Consider the following 24,422-nt stretch of genomic DNA (forward strand, 5'->3'; position numbering starts at 1 on the left):
AAATATGTATAGTGAAGATTAGCTAAATTTCATGATGATAGCCGCTAATTTTAAAGGTTTTCGGATATCACAAAACAAAGGTTAAATTTTCCAATTAACGGATTTTGTAAAGAAATGTGGAGAAGCGGTAATAAATGAAGATGATATAAAAGAAGTTTTTTATTGTGATTACAATGCTTCTCAATTATCAACCAATTAATGAATGGCGAAATCTGCAGTATGGCTCTAAATCCAGAAAATACCGCTACCGACAGAGAAGTTACTGATAACGAGAAAATTTTGATTGATAAGTTAGTCGGAATTCTTGAAATAACAGCTACAGGACTTATACAATGTAACTCAACAAGAGATTATGTTTGTCTACAGAATTAAAGAAAAAGTATTAGCACAAAAAATGAAGCAACTTCCACAACTTACATTGAAAGAAATGTTTAATAAAGTAAGCAAATAAATATTAAACCTCTCTCTCTCTCTCCTTTCTTTTCTCTTTCTTTCTTTTTTTTTTGGGGGGGGGGGTAAATTTTGCTACTTTTTAGATCATAAATACTTCATTATTTCATAAATAATGATTTTATATTTTTAATTTTATAATTTCTGCATGCCATCTTACTAGATTTAAACTGATGATCTAATATCCGGAAAAATCCCAAATGCAGAATCGCCGTAGTCCAGACGAGTCCAAATTTCAGACTTTGTACTGTATTTCGTTTGTATGTTTCCTTTAAAAAAAATTCTGTCTGAAAATGTTTTTAAGTAATATATGAATAAAGTTCCCCTATAAACAGTACTTTTCTTATTTTCTTAGTAGCAGATATATTACAGTATACTAAATTTGTCAGGCAATTCCTAAATAATATGGCATCATTTGCTGTCCCTGCTGTTATCCCATGCACTTCCTATGCAAAATTTGCTTTATTCTGTTTTTTTTTTTTTTTTTTTTTTTTTTTTTTTTTTTCCCCATTGCTCTACAATAAACATATTTAACTTTTCATTTGGAGAAGGCCCAGTTAATCAGGAGTTGACTGTAGTGTATATGCTTATAATGTCATTAAGAAGTGTGCACTTTGTTTATTACTTTTGTTTTGGCATTTTGCATTGGTTCACTATAAATGTTGATTCACTTTTCAAATTGTTGCCACCAAATATCACCCTATGTTATATATACTAAAATTAAATAATGAAGAATCGGCATGAATGTACGTATGTTTTTCGCATTGTGCTAAAACAACGGTACCTACAGCCATCAAATTTTGAATAACGTAATCTTCTGCCGAATATGGGCATCTGGCAGCCCTAGTTTGGAATTCGAAATTTGTTTTATTATCAATTTCATATTTTGTTTTTGATTAATAAACTCAGTGACTTCAAAGCCAGCAATGGCAACACTATGGGAGGATTTTGCATGAGACTGTGTATCGGAAATTCTAAACATATGCTCATTTTAAAATTATTTTGTGATATTGTTGTTGAATTTAATTTTATGGTTTAAGTGCAAGTACACAGTATTTAATAAATAAAGGTAACAGACAAAATGTTTTTTAAAAAAGGTACCTTTGGGCATAATATATAAAGTCTGAAAACTTTCAGATTTTTAGATTTTAATTTTTAAAGTAAAATATGGCACATTGTTATACCTGATATATATTGATAGGCATCTGTCCTCAGGTCCGTTTCTTGTCTATAGTATCAGAGTTGGCAGTGGCTATCTATAGCAATGATGGCGCCCCTATGGCACACATGCCACAGTCAGCACACAGAGACTTATCAGCCGGCCGACGACTAAAATGTTACTTCCTTAATCAATAATCTCAATAAAATGATAGTTTGTAATTTAAATAAATGTTTTAGTCTGTTCTTGTACTTTTCGCTTACTTATCGCATAATGCCACTGGCATAGAGCCTAAGCCTAGATATAAGATTTTCATATAATGCCGTAGAAATTATATACATATTTATTGACCCAATTTATGTTCTTTCAATTGTTTCAGCCAGTCATATTGCTTGTTAAATGGCAAAGAATATACCAAAGCAGCTAATGTTTGTTAAACAAATTCAGATTTATTGCAGACTGCCGGTGAGTTTCATTACTTTCATTGTTAAATAGATTTCAGTTTTCAGATCTAAGCATTTTGAGGTAATTTATGAATAATTCTAATTTAATATATTAAACAGAATGGCACGTGACCATTCCATTTTGGGCACGCAGGCCCAAAAAGGTTCACCACCAATGGTATCTGAATTAGAAACTATGATGTATTATTTAAATCCTGAGAAAGAGAAGCAATAAAGTTATTTTTCTTCTTTTCTTGTCTCCAAATATTTTTTTTTTTAAATCAGTTATTTAAACAGAATTTTAAGGTGGCCACCCTGAATGTTATGCTTTGAAACTCATTCACTGTTCTTTTAAGGAAGATTTTCACGGAGATAATACCTGGTTGTAATAAAAGTTTTTCGCCAAAAAAATTTTCTTAATAAAGTCAGCCAAAAATAAATAAATAAAGCAGTATCTTTAGTGCGGGTAGTAATAACCACCCAAATCTATGATTTTCTGCCAGCGTTCTTATAGTTTTTCAAAGCCTTCAGACAATAAACTTGGTGGCTGCGATTCAAAAACAAATCAACTTCATTTCGGACGTTCTGCGCAGAATAGATGATAGCACCAGCAAGATGTAGCTGCAGGTATGAAAATGTCCAAACGAGCGATGTTGGGGCTGTATGGTGGGTGTGGCAAAAGATCCCATTTGAGTCTGTAAAGAGGCCAACCCGTGAATGCAGACATGTGATCTTGCATCATCTTAATGGTACTTTATCTTCTTGTCCTGGAGCAGCATCAACATGGACTACCGTCTCGCTGCAGACCTTACTGTTAAGGTTTTAACCGTTTTCCATATGCTCTTTGTGGATAATATTGTGGCAATCCCGCTGGATAAAGCATGATCTTTTTGTTAGTCAAATTTGCACTTTGCGACACTGCCAACTAGCTCGCTGGGCGCAGACCAACCCCTTTTCGGCTTGTGTTGTTGAAGTAAATCCACTTTTCATCACAAGTGACGAATCTGGTACAGAATTTTGTCCATGCGTTGATATTTGAGCAGTTTAGTGCAGACCTGAACATGTCTGTCCTTATCTGCTTTGAATCAGCTCATGTAGCACCCAGTAGTTGAGCTTGTACGTCATGTTTATGCAATGCAAAGCATGACTAATGGACATGGCACCAACATCTAATTCCTTAGCAAGCTCTCAAGTGGTTGCATACTGATCTTCTTCCACAAGTTCTTGTAGGTGGGCCTCAACATCAGTAGGCCGGCTAAAGCGCTCTTCTTCTTCAGTGTCATAATGAGTCCTTGTTTTTGAACTTTTGATACTAAACACAGTATCTTATGATACAACATTAGTACCTAAAACTGTATACATGGTTTGATGGCATTCTGTAGTTGACTTTTTGCAACAGAACTGGAAGTAAATGATGGTTCTAATCTGGTACCGTGTTAGTTCCATATCAGACACCTTGTACTTAATGATAACATTATTTTTTCACAATAGAGTGTCCTAAAGCAAATTTTTTTCTTTCAAATGCCAAGTGTTGTAAAGCGTTTTTTTTTTTTTTTTTTTTTTTTTTTTTCCCAAATGCGAAAAATCGTTTTGACAAAATATGATTAAATATGCTAACATGCCAACAGGAACTGACAATATTTGTGGTGGCAAAAGGAAACTTTCGTTAAAACCCGATATCTCACATTGACTGGTCCATTATGCTGCCATTTCATGCAGTTGAAAAAGGAATTTACTTTTTCCTCGTACTGTTGTGGCTTTAAAAACTTCACATATTGAGAAAAGGGGTTCCATTGAACAGCTTAGAAAAGAGATGGCCATTCATATTTTCACAAAACTGTGTGTAGAGCATGTTTTTTGAATTCTGAAGCTTAAAATATACTGCAAAAAATGCCTGTTTTGTCATTTTAGTCTCATGATATAAAATCTTCTTTTATATCCCCACAGAACATTAGGAAACATAAGCTTTGATTTTCTTTGCAGTTTTTTTTTGCATCAAGTTTTATTGGGGGGCACTAAATTATTTGAGCTATGTAATTATTTTATACAAGATGTTTTTTCCTCCTTTGTAACATATTTATATTATTGTTTTTTGCAGATTGTAATTGTTCATGATAAAAATACAGGGAAACCAAGAGGATATGCATTCATTGAGTATGAACGTGAGAGGGACATGCATTGTAAGTATCAAACGTATTGCATTGGCATTTTATCTTTTTCCCTTTTAATTTTTATTAATAATCTTTAAAAAAAAGTACTGAAAATGCAATGGAGATAAGTATTCCAGTTAAAAATTACAAAACACCTCCCTCTTCATTTCAAATTTCTTTTCCGTTATAGGTAGGTAAACGTATTTCGTCATGTGCGAGGAAAGGTGGGTACATAGTAAAAAGTAATTTTAAACACAATTATAGCGAATTCTGACTGGCTACGAACCTGAAAAATGTGGTCAAATTCAGAATCCATCATACTGGGTGGCTTTTTTCAGAAAATGTGACAAACTGTATTGTGTTTAAACTTTTGAATTTGGTAATTCTTACATAATTGTAATCAGAACAAAATGATTTAAATGGCAGTATATTGTTTGTCTCATTTTGAAAGAGTCATATGCAGTGTAATATGTTCTTTTTCTTATTGTTCCACATGTTTCACGTATGTAGCTAGTTATATTGTGATGTGGTGCTCGTTATTTTAGGAATACATTAACAATCGCTTTGTCTTATATTCCATAACAGCCCTCCAAATATGGCTGGTGCCCACTACCTTGCATCTTGATACCAATATTGCAACTTGCCTTAAAATTCTAAGGAAAACTTTGGTTTGTATGTGTATGGTAAGCTGGTTTGGTAAGAACATTTATAATTTGTTTTTTACCATACAGAAAAGCTGCCAGAGATTTGGCTGTTGGTCGATTCGACCTAGGGTTGGGTAACTTTGGCTTTGCCTGATAATAAGAATTTTTATGTGCTGAGGTAAGCAGCCTTTATATAGTAAACTATTTTTGACGGATTGAATAATGCGATTATTAATTATGCAGATTAAAGCTTTTCTTCCTGAAAGTGAATATTTTAAAAATGTTCATGCATGAAGTGGGGGTACTTAAAAATATGGATTATTAATAACTGTTCAAAAATTATCTTTGCATGAAACTTTTGATGTATAATGTATATTTACCTAAATTTTAATGCTATTACTACACATACAAAATTTTTAATGCTAAAGTCAAAAATATCTTGCTGTGTATTGCTTTTAGAAGTGAAACACTTTTAATGTTGGTGTAGCATTTAGCTTTATTAACATGTGAATAATAACTAAGACTTTTCTTTGTATTAGAGTGAAAGTACACATTTCAATTTATTTGTTTATAATGTAATGTTTAGTTATATATTTATTTGCATAGAGTTATAGAACTAAGAGCTTAGAATTTTTATTATTTTATTTTAAGGTAATTATTATATCAGAATTTATATATAATAGACTACTAGTTATATAAGAGAAAATTGTTGTAGTGTATTTCTTTAAGTAATTGCATTTTTTCAGTTATAAAAGATTAGTTTGAATTATAGATTAGAAAATACTTTTTATGTAATTATTTATTATATGTAGTTTTTTATTTACAAAATAATAATATAATTTATATATATAATACATACTTCATAAAAAGTTATTATTTGAATTGATGTCTCTTCATAAGTGATTTTTAGAATGTATTGTATTGACATTATATTGAGAGGGGGAAAAAACTAAGCATCAGAAATTCATTTTCTCATTATTTAAAGGTTTGCAATGCTCAGTTAAATTATCTCTACACTGATAATGCGAACATCATAAAATTATTTTTTATCTGTAATTAATTGTAATATTATTTATTGCACTGATCATTTAATATACAATATAAAAATTAAAAGTTAATGCATTTAACATCCAGTTTTAACATTTGAAATCAAAATTTTTTTTTAATCCATTTGTATTCTCTTGCATTCATGACTAAAATTGAATTAATGGCTACTAAACATAATAGAATTCATATCGTAACTGCTTCTTGCTATATATCAGTACTTCAACTCATTGCCATGCATAAGAAAACATGGTTTGAATAGTAGCAACATACATTTTTTTTTTTTTTTTTTTTTCCCTTTTTAAGTTGATTTATATGCACAAATGGCAGTTGATATCATATTCTTTCATATTAAGTAACCATACATTATCATATTTAAAGTGCAGTTTGGTAATTTGCATTTGGGAATAAATATGGATAGGTCAATAATGCGTATTCAAAGTTCCATCCCTCTAATTTTCTTCCCCATACTTTCATTGTCCAAAATTTTTCATCTACTTAAGGGCAGATTCACTAACTAATAGATACTTAAGGGGGGATACAACTAACTAATTATTAAAGAAAGTTTTATTCAAATTGCACAACTACAGATGTATCTAAATTCAGCTGTAAAATGGTTAAATTCTAAATAACAGTAATAAATAAAGTGAACTTTTGGTAGTGTAATAATATTGAAAAGGGGATATGCAAAATGTACAGTGGTTTTTATATATAATTAATAATTTTATCATTTAGAATTCCATGGGATATAAGATTATATAGTTTGAATGAGCATTTTGTTTCAAAACATTTTAAGTAATTTTTAAATGCATGAACTATATTTTTCATGTTTTCTTTTGTGTTTATTTCAATTTTTATTACTTCTAAAAATTTTTAAACATATATATGCATTAAGTCAAACTGTTTAGGCGAATTTTCTTATTATAAATTGTTAAAAAATGTTTGAAACTTCAAAATTGGATCTTGAAATTTGGTAAGAAATTAGGGAGTGTTTGAAAATTTTTAAAGAAAAACCTCTTGGGTAAAGTATTTATAATATAAGAGGTTTAAAAGATGTCTTTGAAGATAAATTTCAAGAGGGATTCAATAATAGGAAGAATTAATTGAAGTTCCAGAAGATTCTTCAGTTCTTTTTACTTCGTTTTACATGGGTAAGTTAGGTAAGTTTTTAACTGTTAGCTTTCAGTCATCAGAATTAATTTTATTGGCTAATAGCTGTTGAAAACATAAGTGGGGCATTTGATATAGTTATAGGCGGTGTATTTTATTAAGACAAAGTTTTAGCATTTCTAAACAACATTAGGAAAAAATAGCCTGTCGCTAAAATTAACAAAATTCTAAAATTTATATTTAGAATATAGAGCCAAATTATAAGTTGGATGAAATTTTTTAGGTATTTAAAATATTAGAATGTATTATATCATCTTAAATTTAAGATGATTTCCTGTGTATAGCAAACTTACAATTAAAATTTTTTTTTGAAAGGGCCGGGCTTGCTTTAAACGATATTTTTTAAATTATCATCCCAAAATACCTCAAGTCTCCCTAATTGCAGAGTGGAAGTATGTTTTTTCCCTAATCAAATATGAGGGTATCTTAAATCCATTCTTGCTTTTCATCCATTAAGAGGAAATACAGTTGTACAGTAAGTTTCTATAGAACTTCCGAGTTTAAGAATTAGTGATGTCATCTCAACGTATAATTTATAGGTTAGGCTGCGTATGTAAGAAAGTTTGGAATTCAAAAGGGTACTTTTAAGAAAAAAGCATCTTATATTCAGGTTAATATGATATTGCTTTTTGGGGGATACCTTTTTACATATACAAAAAAATACTGCACATACTTACATAATTAAATAAATAGAAACATAAGACAAACTCTCTTATCTATGAAACTGATGAAAATCCTACAATAGCTGTACAAAATTATATTACCACTGCATCTTCTCTCTCTTTCTCTTTTTTTTTTTTTTTTTTTTTTAAAAAGCTGCCTTCATCAAATAACCATGCAAATGTGTGATCCAAATTTTTGAATTTAACGTTGTTCTGATTTCTTTTATATTCTTATGAAATTCAAGTATTCTACACTGTCTTCATTATATGTAGTATAGGAAAGTGATAGCTATTTTTACTTTTATTTAAATCTTTTGTTAACCCATTAAATGTCTGAGAATTCGGCTCTCTGCCTATAAATGATGCATTTTCTTGATCATAATTTCCCTGCTAGTTTATTCTTTCTCTGAAACTTTAAGGTTTGAACATATTTCAAGCTGCACACATGTGTATGTGTGTATGTTGTTATAAATATTAGGACAAATAATTGTGGAGTAAATATTTATGTATATTCGAGAGTCTGTCTGAAAGATGGCTACATGCTTTATTTCCTTATTTTTTTTCTGAGCATAAATCTCCAATTATAAAACTTCTCGAAATAAGCTAGAGTTTTGTTAGAAATTTTCAGCATTGGAGCCATTTTAGAAGTATAAAATTAATTTTTTTTTATATTGTCCCTGCAGAGCAAAATACCCTATTTATCAGAAAGTTTCATTAGGATTTTAATAAATGAAAGAAAGCTGTGCACCTTTACATGTAAAATTCAATGAGAAAGAAACAGTTAAGTTATTAACTAATTCTGTTCTATGCATTATGATTCACCAGTCACCATCAGTATAGCAAATGCTCTCTGTTTAAGAATTATTGAACTTTGTTTGAAAATATACATTAAAAAATGATCAAGGTAAACAAATGCATTTCTTAATATCTGCAAATTTTCACATAAAAAGTACAGAATTTTTTGTGTACATTGGAACCTCGAGATACGAGCACCTCTATATACAAGAAATTCGAGATGCAAGGAAAGCATGAGCAAAAACGTCGTCTCTAAATACGAGCATCGACTCGAGTAACGAGCCAGGCGTAGCACGTTTCCTGATCTGGCTCGACTCGGTAAATCCCATCGTCAGATCACTCGGTTTTCTTTGATATACGTGTTTGTATGCTTGTAGTTAATTGTTTTTTACTTTTAATGTGAAAAGAATTATTTCACGATGCCTCCCAAGAAGACTGTTGCCTCCGATAGTCTGCAATGAAAAAAAGAAAAGCCGTCTCCATTGAAATTAAGAAAGAAGTAATAAATAAACATAAGCGTTCAACAATATGTTACGAGTTACCATTACTTCCAAGCACTGTTCAAAACTCCTAGAATATGTTGAAAAGCTGTTGTTGGTGTGGATTAACAAGAAGCAGTTAAAAGGCGATTCGGTGTCTGAAGCTATCATATGCGCTAAGACTAAGAATCTGTACTTGGAACTTCTCCGAAAAACGCCAAGTATTATTTACTGGTGTTATTTTTTTAGGAAAACTGATTTCTATGTTGATATTTTGGTGTGGTGTGGAACGGATTAACTGGATTTCCATTATTTTCAATGGGGAAGTTTATTTCTAGATACGAGAAATTTGCTATACGAGTTCAATGAACGAATGAATCCCTTATCTCGAGGTTCCACTGCATAATTTACTTAAGTATAATAAACTTTTTTTTTTAAATATAAAGGGTCATATATGTTTTGTATTTTCAGAACACCACTCTCCTAGTGCTGAAAATGCTCAAGTTGAAACTGATAATTCATGCCAATATATAGTTGAATCATCAGATTTTTAACTTGTTTATTCTAACACAATCATACATATTAGGTAACAAATAACTGTCACAAGTTTGCTAAATAGAGGAGGCTAAAATTTTGAGAGGGTAGGGGACTCATCTACTTTTTTTGTCAGAATCTAGTGTAACTTTAATATTTCTACTATATTAGTATAATATATTATTTGGCCACTCTTCTGTACTACTGAATAGATCAAACTAAATGATCAAAGGTCATTAATTGTAGTTAATAATATTAGTTACTGTAGTATAAAAGAAAATCTTGTATAAATTTTTCAAAATAAAATTTAATTATAATTTTTAACTATTATAAACATTAAAACTATGATATTTTTCTTGCAAACTATAGTATTTGTAAATTAGTTATATCATCAAAAATGTAAGTATATATATTAGGTAAGTATTTTGGAAACCTCTTTGGTTTCTTGATTTGACAGTATAGTTTTCAAAGTTTGTCATCTCTTCTTTGGTGCATTTCCCCCCCTCTGATAGCTGCTTACAAACATGCTGATGGCAAAAAAATTGATGGAAGACGAGTCCTTGTTGATGTGGAAAGAGGAAGAACTGTAAAAGGCTGGTTACCGAGGAGATTAGGTATGTATGTTTGTGCTTTAAATGTATTTGTGTACTTACGAAGAGGATTTTGGAAAGTCATTTGAAATTTGATTTTCTCTGTGGTTTTTATGGTAGACGAAATCTAAATAAAAACATATATAATTTTAGCTCAAAAATGGCAAAATTTATTTCTTCAATAAAACTTGACATGAATTTTTTTCATGAGGATATTTGTTTTCTGTAAAATTTAGTGTAATGATTATGGCTGTCTCTTAGAGAATGTGCCATTTTCATAATCGCACTTAAGATTTTTAAAAGATTTTTCTGGGGATACCTTCAAAATTAATAACAGTTAATTCTTCATAATGACTAAAAAGTAATTGATTTGCAAGATCCATAAGATTGGCTTACTTTTTTTTTATCTATTTTTAGATAATATTCATGTCAAATTTTTAAGATTTAAAAGTGTAATTGCTTGTATTATATTCTAAAAGCAAAATATTAAATATACCGTTTATGGGGGGGGAAAGATAATATATGCTTTTGAATTAACTTTTAAAATGGTTTTGATGTATAACATTGACCAATTCTATGTAAAATATTTCCTTTCTTCTCCTCCCCCCCCCAATTCCTGGTACCTTATGAAACTTTATTCATTGCATTATGAGGATTGCATGATGCTGTGAAACTTTGGTTCACAAATGTAGTATGTTCCTAAATGTGAAATGTTTGTAAATCAGAGCTATTTTCTTAACAACCTTAAGATTCTGATGTATGATTCCTCATGTCCATGGAAAGTTTACCTGGAGAATTGTACTTCGTTGCTTTTTTGTAATGCCGGATATTGATGATATATTTACATTGTCGGTGGACATCTTGCAGGAGGATAAATACATTGATTGCCCTTTTGGAAAAAGGAAATCATCATATCTCAGCTCGGCTGATGGCGAGTGAGTTTCTTGCTGCTTAGGACTGTGGATCTCCTGAAAAATTATAGCCAGATGTTTGGTCTAAGGAAAATTGTATGTTCATAAATCTGTTGTCTGTGTTTTATTGTTCAGACAGCACATTACCACCTGTCTGCAATAGTGTCGTGAATATCGCAGTTGGACTGAACAGGACTGGGCTTGCATAATATTCTCAGATGATAGTGGCTTCAGTCTGGCATCAACATGTAGATGCCAAATGATCTGGCATAAGAGCTGTACTGCTTTATATCTAGGAAAGGGATCGATATCCAAGAGGCAGTATTGTGGTTCGGGCCTGCATCATGATCAATAACTGCATTCCCCTATATATGCTTACAGCTAGAAACTGTAACCGGCCAACAATATATTGATGCAATTTTATTGCCTCATCTTTGCCTTTTCTGTGGTGCTGGCGATGATAAATTTGATATTTTAATATAGCATATATACTGTATATGCTGCCCTATCAGGGACATTTTCTACATTTATTTCTGAGTGGCCTACTCTTACAAGACCAGTGGATTGTCTACTGATGACCATTCTTCTCGTACGAATACAGGCTATTATGTTATCATCAATAGAATGATCATAGCTTGTTCTAGCAGGAATTATTCGAAAAACTCTCCGCATATACAATTCTTCATTATCACATTCTATTTTATTATAGTCCATTTTTAGGAATTTACTCTGTAAAAGTCAAGTTATTGTAAAAAAAAAATTCACTTTGCCACCTAAAAACCCACCAATAATTCATTGAAAATGAGTTTTATCATCTCCAGTGCTTTAATGACAATAGTCACAAAATGAGTTTAGTTGTTTCTGTCTTAAGATGTATTGATATCTGTATTTAATGTTAGTCTCCCTCACATTCAAAATCTGATTATTTTGGATTGTATTTATTGTCTTAAAATATATTATCTCCTGAACCATCAATAACATTAGTAAAGTCGTATCATATAAATGGTAAAAGTGTGTAAAAGTAAACCATTCTCTGTTTTGCCCAGTGTAAATTAAATTCATTAAAAGGGAAGGTGGAAAAAGTGCAGTTTTAAGAAGCTATTAATTCTAAGATGTATCATGTTTTTTGTGATATATGTGCAATAAAAGTAAATATGTCTTATAATCCAGTAATTTGCTAACTATTATGTTGATTTCAAAATAAGCATTGTAGTAATTAAAGCTTAAAAATAATTAAATATTAGAATTATTTTTGCTAACATAAATTGAGACATATCTGTCATCCTTTATTATGATTTACAAATCTTCTTAATATATATTACTCTACACAGTTCATTTATATTAGAATTTCATGTTTTTAACAGCTGTTGGTAAAAGTCATTAAACCTCAAAGATTTATTTTCTTGGGCCTTTATTATTATTATTGGAACTAGCTCCATAACCTGTTTTGATTTTTTAATGTATATTGCCAATGATGTAATCAGTTCTTTATATATGTATGTTTTTATTTAAAACTATATTTTAGGCGGTGGATTGGGTGGGACCAGAAGAGGTGGACCGGAAGTGAATGTCAAGCATTCCGGAAGGGAAGAACCCCGATTAGAAGAACGCTATTTGTAAGTTTGAGTTAAGCATTTCTTAATAAAGTATTGTTGCTTATGATTGGTTAATGGAAATCTCTTCAAATAATTATTTATTTCTCTAGAGCAGGAAGAAATTTATAATGTATTACAATTAAAAATATGCACAGCAAAAATAATAGCTGTAAATAATTCAGAGAACAGGGAAGTAAGTCAAATCCTTCTTAACACTTGAGAAGTAACATAGTTTATCAATTTCAACATAGTTTATCAATATTACATGAGTAATATTGATAAACTGTATTAGCACAACTTCTGATTGCTGGCTGTTCGTATTTATTTGGTTTAACCAACGTGCTGTAAGCTTCAGGGAAAATCACACCTAACATTACAAAAATGCAGTTTCAATGTGTTTTTTCAGCCTGTCTATTCATCTAGTTGATGGAATAAATCCTATTCCTAATTTCTTAAATTTCATGAGCCTTTTTCATACAAAATACTTCTGTTAATTGAAATGTTTGCTGATTTTGCTTTCTAAAATCATATTGGGAGTTTTTCTTCAATCTCTTCATATTTTGATTTTTTGAATTTAATTTTAAAAATGTTGTGTTACAAATAATTCATTTAACAGGAATCTCCATTACAGTACTGATTGCTAAATATAAATTATAAATGTTTTGAATCTCGGATCAATTGGGATTTTCATCCACTTCTTTTAAAATTTTGCATTTCTGCTGAATAGTCGAAGGTTTTCATGTAATGCATAAACCTGATGTACAAGCTCAACTGCTGGGTGCCACATGGCCTGCACTAAACTGCTCGTATAGCTATACAACAGGAGACTTCTGGACCAGGTCATCCATCAGTTATGATAAAAAGTAGATTAACTTCAACAACACAGGCCAAAAAGGCAGCTAGTCTGCCCCAGTCAGCTCTTTGGCTGTGTTGCAAAGTGCAGTTTGACTAGCAAAGAATCATGATTTGTATCTGGTGGGATTGCCATCGTTATCCACAAAGAATATCTGGGAAAAGGGGAAACTTCGAACTGAGTTCCAGAACAAAAAGTTAATGTTCCATCAGCATAATGCAAGACCACATGTCTCTGCATGTACCTGCTGGACTCTGTACGCACCCTGAATGGGATCTTTTGCCACACCCACCATATGGCCCCGACATTGCTCCTTTGGTCTTCTAACGTTTTTCACAACTGCTGTTACATCTTGCTAGTGGTATCTTCAGTTCTGCATAGGGCATCCTAAATAAAGTTGATCTGGTTTTGGAATCATGTCCACCAAATTTCTGGGCCCGAAAGCTTTGAAAAACTACCAAAACGTTGGCAAAAAATCATAATGTGTGGTGATTACTACCCGCACTGAAGGAACTGTTTTTGTGATCCCCTCCCCTTTTCCTAAATTTATTAAGAATGTTTTTTTTTTTTTTTTTGTAGGAAACTTTCGTCACAACCAGATATTTGCTAATGAAGCTTATTGATGATAATGTAAATAATCATAGCACATATTATTTGTTATAATTAGCCAAAATATTTTCGTTAGAAAAATGTGTATTTATGTGCAAAAATTGATTATTAAATTTTTTTTATATTTCTATAGAGATAGAGAGAGACCAGAAAGACCAGAGCGTCGACGCAGTCGTAGCAGAAGCCGTGAAAGGAGGAGGAGGAGTCGTAGTAGGTATGTATTATTCACCATTTAATTTACATTGTATTTATAATTTGCGGTATAGTGTACACATCAAGGATGTTCAAGTTTCATGACGGTGAAAGCTGCATGTTAGCAATTCAAGAGCATATAAGGAAAAACCTTCTAATAAATTTATATTTTTCAAAGTAATCACTAAACAGTTTTTCCAATGTTTCTTGCAATCTTCAAAACACTGTTTATAGGCTTTGGAACTAACTGTTCATGAAATACGCTTAACATCTGATTTAATATCCATTTTTAAATCTCTGTCCTGAATAGTATTATGATGTACAAGAAATCATTCGCCAAAATCAAAATGTTCCCTCCTAACTTGCCTTATCCCATTTCTTAACCGAAGAAAAAAATCCTCCTCGTAAAAATACTTATTAAATTAATTGATTTCCAGGTCGGAATTCACAGTGAATAAGTCTTTTGGGGTCAAAAAATGCAAAATTATCATCTTAGTCTTAGAGCTTGACTCTTAGTCTTAGAGTCTTAGTGTTTCTTCGCTCCCTCCATGGAAGAAGATAGTTCTTTTTTCTGTGCTTTGTCTATTTTGTTTGTGGGTCGCATTGATGACACCAGGTTTCATCTCCCACTGTGATATACTTAAAGAAATTGTCCTGTCTTTCAGTAGTCAGTAAATCTTTGCTACTAGCTTTTTCTTTTTTGGTGTTTTGTCAAAAACCAAGTCGCAAATTGAGCACAAGCATTGCTTATTTTCAGATTTCCAATTAGAATTAACCTACAGTTACCTTAGCTGATCCCAATTATGTCTGAAAGAGATTGACTTTTATATATCATTTTCAGCAGCAGATTTACCCAGTTTGTAACAAAATTTGTAATTGTTCCTCCTAAAAGCAAATTTTTTGGTGGAATATCTTCTCAGTAAATGAAAATGGCTCTGGGATTTTGATTTCCAAATGAAAAAATAGTGAGTTTAAACTGGCTTGAACAAGAGTTGAGATGTCATTGTTTCTAAACATTCATTCATTCTTTCACTTTTTTATTGGTTGGTCTTTTAATTATTTTATGGGTGCACCTTATAGTAAATAAGTGTATATGAAATATAAGTTTAAGACAATCATATTGCAACTGAATATTCTTCTTTCAGACAGAAAACAAAGCATTTTCTTGTAATTTTTTCCTCCTTGTTAAAATGTTGACTGCTTTTGGCAGAATAAATTGAAATGAAAAAAAAGATGTAAAGTTATTTAAGAATACAATAATTGGAAGAGTGTGAAGGATAATTCACTAATATGAAAAACAGATTCAGTGATTTTAATTTCTTTTTATCTTACATGTATTCTTCAGGAAAGAATCAAGTGAAACAGGACAGAACAGCTGTTCGAGAAAGGAAAACTACACTCTTAAACAAAACAAAACAAAACAAAACAAAAAAAAAAAAAGCGACGCACCGAGAAGATATAAAGCAAATTGGACACAAATTGATATGCATACAGGTTTCGACGGAAAATGCAAAATTTTACGTTTTGGTTGCCAGTGAATGAACGGTTGTCACTACAGTGCATCTGATCTGTGCAACTGGCAGGATATTTAAGAGGAGAAATTAGGATTCCAGGTCATAAATTCTTTACGAATTTCATGCCATGTACTCTGGTAGACAGTAACTATGCCTCACATACAGGTGCGTGAATGATATGCGCAGATGTCAGAATTTGAGAGAGGTCGTGTAGTTGGGCTCAAAGAAGCCGGTTGGTCTTATCAGCGAACTTAGCTCGACATTAGAGCAGGAGCAATGCCACTTAATAGTGGCATTGCTCCTGTTACTCCTGTTAATCTCATGTTGGCAGGAATGGGTGGGCCATGGCCGGCCGCACACAGTATCGAGAAGGAAGCGATAGGCCTAGAGAAACGACAGAACATGAAGAACGGGCAATTATCAGAGCGGCACTCACAGCCCCAGATGCATCGTTGTCATTGATTGTACGTGCAACTAGTGCTTCAGTGACCCCAAGGATCATTCATAGACGGCTCACAGAAAGGGGGCTGAGGTCACGGTGCCCCTTGAGGCCTAAAGAAGACTCAGGTGTTGGGAAACACTTGTTAGCAGGCGCCCGGGCCAAAAAGGCCACATCCTGTTTAGAGCAACTGGGAAAACAACATTTCTTTCCTACCATAAAGTGGAAAAAGTCCATAGATGAGATGAAAAATCTCGTGAAAGTGCTATGCATGAGTCTTCGTATATTTACGAGTTAGTTACTCCTCCTAAGTCGATACCCCTCAGCAGCCAACGAATAACCTATTAACATTACTATTACTTTCAACATTATCCTTACTACTTTCATTTAATACATTAAATTTATTAGTAGATTCAGTAATTGGAGGTGATTTATCTACTCTTTGCTGTTTTGCAGTTTTAGAAGGGAGCTTAAATCCTTCATCATCACTTTTACTAGGATTCTTAGTTAACTTGCGTTTAGCCTTAGCCTCACTACTTTAACTCTTTACAGTAAGTACATTTGACGACCAATGCCTGAAGTACAAGGAAGATTATACTTACCTCTAACATCATCAGCCTGGGTCTTGAGCACTTGTAGAGCCTTGCATAGTAGTTCGGTCGTCATGTTAGCATCGTAACTGGGCATAACTTTTGGCATTCCATCACAGCTATCTGCATCGAGGCAATTTTAGCTTCCAATTCCTCAAGTAGGTCAATCCAATTATTATTATCGTGATTTTCGACAATAACTACAGGTGGTAAACCAACGCGAATTTCCTTGACGGAAGGCGACTCCAAAGGGGCGCTAACATCCATCTATACAGTCTCGTCGGCTTTCGATTTTCTCGTCTTTGTCGAAGAGCTCATGATGAGCAAGCTTCACTCGTTATATATCGAAATGAATTTGTAGACCTAGAAAAACCACAGAACGTGAAGACCGAGCAATCGTCAGAGCGGCACTCACAGCCCCAAGTCCATCATTATCATCGATTGTACGTGCAACTAGTGCTTCAGTGACCGCAAGAACCATTCATAAACGGCTCACAGAAAGGGGGCTGAGGTCACAGCGTCCCTTGTGCTGCCTACCATTGACCTCTGTACAACGTCAGCCCCTTTTGCAGTGGTGTCAGGCTCATTCGCACTGTAATGTCACTGACTGGAGTAGAATAGTCTTCAGTGATGAGTCCCAGTTTGAAATGAGCCCTGATGACCAGCGAAGGCGACTCACCTTTGCTGGTCATCAGGGCACGATATCCCTCAGGAGAACATTCGCAACCTCTATCAATCGACGCCAAGCCGAATAACTACTTGCATAAGGGCCAGAGGTGGACAAACGCATTACTGACTTTTTCACTTTGTGAAGCTCCATCACTTCACTAGATCTCAAACTGTAATCATTTGTTTCACTGGTCACCAGGAGATGCCCCAGACAGCGGTGTGATACCAACATGACTATCTTCCGGCAGACAAGACGACAACCAGGAGTGATGGTCTGGGGTGCCATTTCATTCTATAGTAGGACCCCTTTGGTGGTCATCCATCGCAACCTTACAGCACAGTGGTACATTGACGAAGTTCTAAGGCCCGTTGTATTGCCGTTCATGTCATGCCACCATGGGCTTACATTTCTGCAAGATAATGCCCGCCCCTACACTGCCCATGTTTCTACTGCTTGCCGAACATTACCTTGGCCAGCAAGGTCGCTGGATCTCTCTCCTATTGAGCACGTTTGGAGCATTATGGGCAGGGCCCTTCAACTTGCTCGGGATGTTGACGATCTAACGCGCCAGTTGCACAGAATTTGGCAGAATATCCCTCAGGAAAACATTTGCAACCTCTATCAATCGACGCCAAGCCGAATAACTGCTTGCATAAGGGCCAGAGGTGGACAAACGCGTTACTGACTTTTTCACTTTGTGAAGCTACTTCGATGATCTCAAACTGTAATCATTTGTTTTTCTGTGCATGTACATGACTTCTACCAATAATTAATCAATTTTCGTCCCATTCAGATAACTCCTTCTTAGTGCGTATTATTATTATTATTATTATTATTATTATTATTATTATTATTATTATTATTATTATTTTTCCCCGCTTCCCTAAGAGTGTATTTTGAAATCAGCTGTCAGCTTTTTCAATAATGTAATTTAGCATTTTCTCACACAATTAACGTGAACAACATGCTACGGTCAAATGTAGCCATAAATAATTGACTTAATGGATGTAAATTAGATTTTATTAAGGATATCTGAAATTCAGAATTCCAAAATTCAGTTCTTAGTACTATTTTCATCATTCAAATCCTAACATTAAGATGTTTGAGCATGAAGGTGTTTCACTAAGAAATCCCGAATTTCCCAAAACTGCAAAGAGAAAAAGGTATTTTCTTATTGTTCATTCCAAAATGCTTTATACTTGGTTTACTATATTTTTTAAGATACTGCTTTAATTTCTTCGTTTAATTTCTTTCTTTCGTTTTAAGATGCACATATACAGAGTGTGTTGACACATTTTTGTAATGATTCTGCAAAGATGTATACAGTCAAAAGTCGTTAATTCGGACACCCATAATCCGGAATGATCTATAATCCGGACCTCAAAGCTACAAACTTTCTGTGCATGCGTCTCGTCGCGCACAGGCGTTTACGAGAGCGCGTAAGACCCTTACGGCTGCGAATATGTTTGTGCGCATGCGTTTAATGTCTAACGAAGTTATACGCTAAGTTAAAGTTATCTAATTCAGTTAATGTTGCAGATTGCGTTGTTCCTTAATCTTCGAATTGGATCCGGCTTATTATTTTTTGCAGACTGTTAGAGCAATTTTATAAAAGTAAGCTTGAACTTTCGATTATGTCAAATAGAATTTCCAATATATATTTACTACAAAGCGAAAGTATGTTTTGAAATCCGAAATCTGTTTATCAATTTCACGCTGCTCTGCGGCAGAGGGGGGGGGGTCAGAAACGTCATTATTAGATTATGATAGATTAGAAAGATTATGTCAAATAGAATTTCCAATATATATTTACTAATATGTAATTTGTATCTACAAAGCGAATGTTTTGAAATCCGAAATCTGTTTATCAATTTCACGGGGGGATTGGAAGTTGATCTGTCAACACTATCCTTATCTTCAGAGCAGATGCAGATGTTACTCGGTCTTTGATATGATTTAAATCAAGTTCCTCGTGGCTTCGGATAGTGAAGAAAGTGACCCAGAGGTTATTGAAAACGAAAACATTTCGATTGACAAATTAGTCGATATTCTCAACACAGCAATTATAGGACTTGAACAGCGGAACTTTGTAACTAAACAAGAAATTATGTCTGTTTAATAGAATTAAAGAGAAGGTATTATCACATGAAACGAAGCAACTTACATTGAAGGAAATGTTTAATAAAGTAAACAAATAAATATTAAGTTTTTTCTTTTTGTAAATTTTGATACCCTTTAGATCATAATTGTTCTTTATTTCATAAATTACGGTTTCATATTTTTAATTTTGTAATTTTTGCATGCCATCTTACCAGATTTAAACTGATGATCTATAATCCGGAATCACCGAAGTCCCGACGAGTCCGGATTAACGACTTTTGACTGTATATAAAAAAACCTTAATTTTATTTTCTAATATGTTCAGCCCTTTTATTGAACTATCATATTACATCTTGATTTCCAAAACAACAGTCTTTTTCATTAAACATCAAGGTTAATTTATTTTATTCCATTCATTCTTCATAATCTTCCAGAGTTCATCCAACAGTTTAGGATGCCACTTATAAAGAGTTTGTTTTAAAAGTCCAAATGCACAGTAATCCATAGGAGACATATCAGGAGACTTGGGTGGAGTGCATTTAAAGGGAATAGCTGCAATTTCAGTTTCATATGTCATTTTTTCAAAAAAAAAAAAAAAAGAAAGAAAGAAAGAAAGAAAGAAAAGAAAAGAAAATAGTGTAGTAGATTTAGAGGTATGGCTTGAAGCATTATCCTGATGGAACTTAACATAATGAAGATTGTTTGGATAAAGAGATGAAATTTCTTCTTTAAAAATAGGTCTTGAAACATATTTCTGATAATAATCCAAATTAATTTTGACATTTTTTCTACTTTCCTTATTTTAAGTTTTCAATTATAAGAGAATCCATTAATAATCATAAAACTTTTTGAAAATCTTTCCTTGTTTTCTCTGAACCAACATATTGCCTTTTTCTCTTCTTTTTTATTTTGGTAGTAAATTGCAATCAGATAAGTATATCGAAGCTTCATCAATTGTAACCATATATATTTCTATTTTTTCACATTTCAAATAATTTTCACACAACAATCTGCACAGTCTTAGCCGAGAAACATGTGTCGTCATTAGGTGATTAACATCTTTTTTAATTATTATTATTTTTTATTAGCTTTAAATCAGAATTTCTAATTTTGTTCAAAGTCCTACAGAGATATTTAAAGATTTTGCAATAGCTCTTCGGGGGTGTAGAGTTTCCTTTAACACACAAGATGCGACTTGAAATTTAATAAGAGCCGTATGGACCTTTGTTGGATATACATTTTTGCTTTTTCCCAGTCAGATGTAAACTTTGACATTTCTTTCCTTTCATATTAATTGTCACTTACTTTATGTATAGAAATATTAAAACCATGCTTTTTTTTTTTTTTTTAAATAATTGAATAAGAGTATTTCCCTTCTGACAGTTAAAAAGTATAGCCTTCGATTCATTGTTTATTTTTCAGTGAAATTTTAAAGAAAAGAATATTTTTAATGCTGCAGATGATAATTAAACCTTATTCCAATTTGTTGCCAGTCATGTTTTTATTTTAAAATTAATATTTAATTTCAATTATTAAAAATCAAAATCATTACAAAATTGTGTAAACACCCTCTATATACTTTCTTAAAGCCATCACAAACATATTCTAGGCCACACATGTATATAAAGTAAGAAACTTAGAACTAATATTTCACAAAGATCGAAAATTAGAATTCATAATTAATAAATTTCAAATAATCATATAAATGCAACAAAGAATTTTAAAATGTTAAAATCAAAACATTTCAAACAAGTAAACCCCCATTATTTAAAGAAAAATGAACAAAATCTGAAGAGGAATTCAGCCAACCTCAATGCCACTTCATCAGGGGGGAAGGAACATTGAAAATACTAGGCATGTTTATATTTTGTTTTCAAAAGAATTGCTTTGTAATTGTATATATATAGCTAGATAGGGCCTTTCTAGTCAGATGATTAAAATACAGAAAGATTACTTTTATTGATGTTATAAGTTAGTTTTATTGAGAGAACTAGATTCTTAAATTACTGTTGTTTCCTGCAACGATTTTTAGGAGTATATACTTATAAAGGAGAGACTTAATATGGTACTCATTTTATGAATAATAATTCAAGTTTTCAACTTTAACATTTTGATGCATTTTCATTTCTGTTTTAGGAGTCGTGAACGTCATCGTGCAGAAAGACATAAAAGAGATAGATCTCGTGATCGGGTTCGAGATAGGGAAACTGGACCAGTGTTTGAAAAGGTAGAGCCTAATGCGGATGTTGTTGGAGATGCAGTACCAGAAGTTGATGCTCGTAAAGAGCGGCGTAGGAGTAGGAGCCGTGACAGAGATCGTAAAAGGCGTCGCAGCCGAAGTCGAGACAGAGATCGTAAACGGCGTGACTATGACAGAGATCGAGAGAGTAGGAGAGAGCGTGGTGGACGTGATCAAGATGAAAGAATCAAAGAAGAGCCTGTAGCACCACCTGAAACAAGTCAGGATGGATTCAATAATAGTGGATTTGATGGAGAATACAATTACAATAATAATAGTAACATGGAACCAGCAGCTTATGAAGGATACTAAATTTTAGATCTTTATATTCATTTTGAAAGGAGCAGTAACTCTTTAATCATAAGCCAGATAATCATTTAAAATGTTCCATTTATATTTTTTTCCCAGGTAATTGCAATCATTTTTCCCCCCATACCTCATTTTCTGTATAATATTGTGACTTCTTGTCTAGCTTATGAGCTGTGTCTGAAACAGTACAATCTTTGTTTTCCAGATTATGCCCATATTTATAAAATATTTTGAAAAAAAAAAATATTGTTATTTAAACATCCAGTTGTGCACTTTTCTTAAATATGACATGTTTTCTCTTAAGTATTAGCTGAGAATTCAAATTTAGAGAAATATCCAATGCCTTCATTAACAACAAACATTAATCTTGTTGCAATAATTAGTTGTGTTTCTTGCAAAATCATCTAAGCTTTATAAATAGTACATTCCGAAGTTATTAATTTTCTGACCAAAAAAAGTGTTTAAAATTACTTTCCGAATTTTTTAAAAAAGAAGAAGAATTAGCATTTATGCTAATTTTGGTATTTTTTAATAATTTTGAAATAAAACTTTAAAATTTGAATAATTTTTCATTCCGGTCTTAACAATACTTGCATGTAGCATGCCAAATCTGAGGATCTAGATATGTGGGTGTTTTAGCTTCTAAAATATATCAAATAAAGCATATGCGTCATCTTCCTTGAAGTTAGTTTTAATAGAAATAGGGAAATTTTTATTTGTGAGATTTTTGTTAGTGATACTCTTAAAACTGTTTCAAGAATTATTCATATGATGTCTTTCAGGTAAGAAATATGGTTAAAAATTCAAAATTGTGTAATGAAAGAAAACTTGATTAATAAAAGGCTTAAATTTGAGGTAATGAAATATATTATGCATTTGTGGATTTTTTTTTTTTTTTTTTTTTTTTTTTTTTTTTTTTTTTTTATGTATACACATGGAAATCATTTGTCTTTTGTCTAAAAGGCAAATCTCTCCCTTTTCCAGCATTTATTGAATAAAAAGTTTCAGTTTGTTTGTATGGCTGTAAGTTTATAACTTTCTTTAATTTTTAAGTATCCATTATTCTTTATTTTCCAAAGGATTTATGTGGTAATATTTCATGAGTAATATTAGTAACTTAAATGAATATGAATAAGAAACTTTAATTTATTATTTGTTTTCTATTAACAACATTTTAGGCTTTCATTTAGATTCATATGTTTGTATTAAAATAGTCAAATAGTTCCCATTAAATATAGAAAGTTAGATTTAAAGTTTAGCTGTTAAATGTTTGGAATTAATGCATTTAACACAGTCACTGCCGTTTCCGAAAGTAATATAGTTGGTAAGCTTGAGTATACTTGGCAGCTGTGAGGTAACTCGTAATTGATCACATTACCTAAATACCCAAATGCAAGTATTGCCATCACAAATGCATAAAATGTTCAGGTGTTTTGTATACACAAATGTACTTTATGTATTGAAATGGATCATTTGTTCCTCAAAGCATAGCGAAAATAACTAAACGTTTAGATTGCAAAGCATTTTTCTTATTTTTCTGCTGGTTTATATAATTAATAAATTTACATGTGGACCACTCAAGTTCTCATTCATTGATTTATGTAAAATAAATGGAAAACAACTAATCAGATATGCAAGAATTTTGTGGGAATGTGCAAAACAGGTGAGTATTATTTATCTAGTTCTGAGTTATCTGTTAGTTGGCACAGAAAGCAAAAATCTTGTTTCGTATGGCAACAACTCATGTGAGTATATTTACTACTAAAAGTAATATTTTAAGTATATATATATAAATAATAAAAGAACAGAAAATAATTTAAAAGTATAAAAATGCAGATATGATCTTGATACACATGAAGGGGCACACCAAATCAGTTTTGGCGGGAAACATGTTATAAATACACATATACATTCTTTGTCGCGTTCGCTAAATAATTCTAAAACTCAATATTCAAATCAAATAATAAAAACATTTCCCTTACCTGTCAGATGCAGCAAGGCTTCTTGCTTTTTGTCATTTTATCCAATTTTTATTGATGACACAATAAATACATTTACAATAAAGAAACACATGTAAATTAGTTCGCAATTCACACTTAATGTAATTTCTTGTTACATCGCTCACAGTCATCAAAGTTCTGAAGTCCTCAAAGGAATCTGGTGCAATACAGTTTCTACACATGTTAAGTAATAGGCCTGTCCCTGAAAAGGAAAAGAAAAACATGACTTTAGAACAAAAATACATATTTAAAATTTTGTATGAAATATTAGATTTATGTCA

At 32.1% G+C, this 24,422-nt stretch overlaps 1 protein-coding gene across 1 annotated transcript in view; it reads left to right on the forward strand.

Annotated features, from left to right (window-relative positions):
* LOC118188782 (U1 small nuclear ribonucleoprotein 70 kDa-like) overlaps positions 1 to 23,717 on the forward strand; it is a 43,864-nt gene extending 20,147 nt beyond the window's left edge. The window contains exons 6-10 of the mRNA XM_035359287.2: positions 4,151 to 4,232; positions 10,043 to 10,144; positions 12,557 to 12,647; positions 14,222 to 14,302; positions 21,730 to 23,717. Of these exons, the coding sequence (XP_035215178.1) occupies positions 4,151 to 4,232; positions 10,043 to 10,144; positions 12,557 to 12,647; positions 14,222 to 14,302; positions 21,730 to 22,144 (771 nt within the window). The 3' untranslated portion in view covers positions 22,145 to 23,717. The remainder of the gene's footprint in view (positions 1 to 4,150; positions 4,233 to 10,042; positions 10,145 to 12,556; positions 12,648 to 14,221; positions 14,303 to 21,729) is intronic.
* The last annotated feature ends 705 nt before the right edge of the window (positions 23,718 to 24,422 follow it).

This window comes from Stegodyphus dumicola, chromosome 2, assembly GCF_044657685.1.
Source record: "Stegodyphus dumicola isolate Sdum_Otavi_A_Nest chromosome 2, ASM4465768v1".
In the NCBI taxonomy this organism is placed as follows: Eukaryota; Metazoa; Arthropoda; class Arachnida; order Araneae; family Eresidae; genus Stegodyphus; species Stegodyphus dumicola.